This window comes from Rhincodon typus, chromosome 28 (assembly GCF_021869965.1).
Source record: "Rhincodon typus isolate 14 chromosome 28, sRhiTyp1.1, whole genome shotgun sequence".
Classification (NCBI taxonomy): domain Eukaryota; kingdom Metazoa; phylum Chordata; class Chondrichthyes; order Orectolobiformes; family Rhincodontidae; genus Rhincodon; species Rhincodon typus.
The window spans coordinates 17,903,403-17,905,666 of record NC_063359.1 but is presented as its reverse complement, the minus strand read 5'-3'; the positions used below and the strand labels follow the sequence as shown (position 1 = coordinate 17,905,666).

The window sequence follows — 2,264 nt, the reverse complement described above, 5'->3', positions numbered from 1 at the left end:
TGGACTATAATCTGATCTTGTGTGACTTCTGACCTTGTCCACCCCAGTTCAACACTGGCACCTCCACATCTCTTGTTTAAAGTTACGGTTTATCAGAGTAGCCTGACTTCTAGGTTTTACCTTACAAAACACCTTGTACATAGTTGAACAGATTGCCTGGATGGTTGAGGACTGGACTGAATTACTATTTTTGAGGTATTGCTGAATGGGCCAGTTTTTAAAGCAATACAAGTTTCTCACCAACATAAGTCTATTAATTTGTTATTTTCAGTCTAATTTTAATTCAATGGAAGCATTGTCACTCGGGATGAACAGTTATCCACATTATTGCTGGGCTGTCTTTGTGGTGGTATTCCTGTGCACTGGGTTGTTTTAGACTGGGATTTGTTCTGTATTTGTGATGTTTGAACTTGTGTAAGTACTTGGCCTGTTGAGTTGGACATAAAAGGTCCCATGGCACTGTTCACTGATATTGAACGGAGCCTTTGCAGGGCCTTGAATAACTTTATGCCTTAGCCAACAGCAACACATAGTTTAATTATTGATTTATCCTGTTACTACTTGTGGAATCCTGCTGCTGTGCAGAACAGCATTATGAAACTTCAAAAAGCAACTAATGATCTATGATTCACTTTGGGACACCCTGTTGATATGAAAATAGATTTATTGCAAATTCTTTATTCTTCTACTTTTTATTTACTCTTTCGATATCACAGAGGAAGGAGAAAACCAGCAATCAACCCCCCTGAAACAATCTAAATAACATAGACATAGATGAGGGACCATATACTGCAAAACTGTTTCTGAAACAAAAACAAAAATGTTTTGGAGAAACCATCTTAGCATCACGCTTGACAATACTATGATCACCCAATTAGGTTCTGTAAAGTATAAATATTAGATCAGTCCTAAATGTAATTGTTATAGAATTTACTATAATAGTAAGAGCTGTGCAAAACTCTGACATATTTGCCTACTAACTTGTTTTACGATTGTTGCAAAGGAACAAAGTTGAATGATGGGCCTCTCCGATATATGGAATGGGAAACGGAAGAGGGGCTGGCATTCGTTAAAAATGGATTCATTTATCGAAATGGCAGTTTGATTGTACCTGTCACTGGACAGTACTTTGTGTACTCTCAGGTTTACTTACGTGACAAAAACTGTTTGGAGAGCAATGAACTCATCACACATACAGTCAACAAAAGGACACAAATTGATTCAGCTCCTACGACACTAATCAGCAAGCGAATCCAGTGTCAACCGAATGTGGATCACTTATGGTTTCAAACAAACTATGTAGGAGGCACATTTGCATTGAACAAGGGGGATGAACTGTTTGCCCATATTTCTGATTTGACATTACTAGGTTTTGAAGAAAATAAAACATTCTTCGGAGCACTGTTACTATAAAACAAGACAAAAACCACATTATTAGGGCTATGACAATATAAAGGAAAACATTTTTATTATTCAAAAGCATTAAACAGTGTTATACAAGTTGTGTAATTGAAATTATTAGTGGTACAGTTTATTGTATATTCTAATATTTTTATACCATTTCAAATAAGTTCTATTCCTGTATGGTTTCTTGGTGATTGCCTGTTAATATATGGTGGACTGAAGCATTCAAAATGCCATGGAGAAGAGGGTGCTGAACTAAAATCCCTATTATAATTAATAAATGAAAAGCAAACTTGAAGAATGTGCTCATATTTACAACATACTTGAATTTGAATTGAAAGTGACTTGGTAATACTCCATTAGGCAACCACACTGAAATGAAATTGGATTCTTTTGAACCAATAAAAAAGTATTGTATTATAGCTGTAACTGTTGTTTGTTTTGTTTTAGCACTCTGTCTATAATTTTGGGTTAATGGAAGGGGATCATGTAAACTGTAGTGAAATTTGTCTAACAACATGTCTAGCTGATCATAGAATCCCTGCAGTGCGGAAACAGACCATTCAGCCCATTGAGTCTGCACCTTCGAAGAGCATCCCACCCTATCCCCGTAACCCCACATAATGGTATGATAAAGATGAAAGGGAGGTCTGTGTTACTTTGTTGGAGAGATGTAAAGAGACAATGGCAGCTGTGTCTGTGTTTACAATGGTTTGTCTGCTAAACTCTGAAGTTTCCCAAAGCTGTTAAGAATGTTAGGTTGTAAACAGTTCTGCTTTAAATTGACCATTTACTTCCAAGATAAAAGAGAGTTGCGAGTCTCAAATAGTTCATCAGTATTTCTAAGGATACAAAATTCT

General features: G+C 36.3%; 1 protein-coding gene across 1 annotated transcript in view; it reads left to right on the top strand.

Annotated features, from left to right (window-relative positions):
- LOC109915155 (tumor necrosis factor ligand superfamily member 6-like) overlaps positions 1-1,826 on the top strand; it is a 3,856-nt gene extending 2,030 nt beyond the window's left edge. The window contains exon 3 of the mRNA XM_048613852.1: positions 1,004-1,826. Coding sequence (XP_048469809.1) covers positions 1,004-1,413 — 410 coding nt within the window. The 3' untranslated portion in view covers positions 1,414-1,826. The remainder of the gene's footprint in view (positions 1-1,003) is intronic.
- Positions 1,827-2,264: the final 438 nt, after the last annotated feature.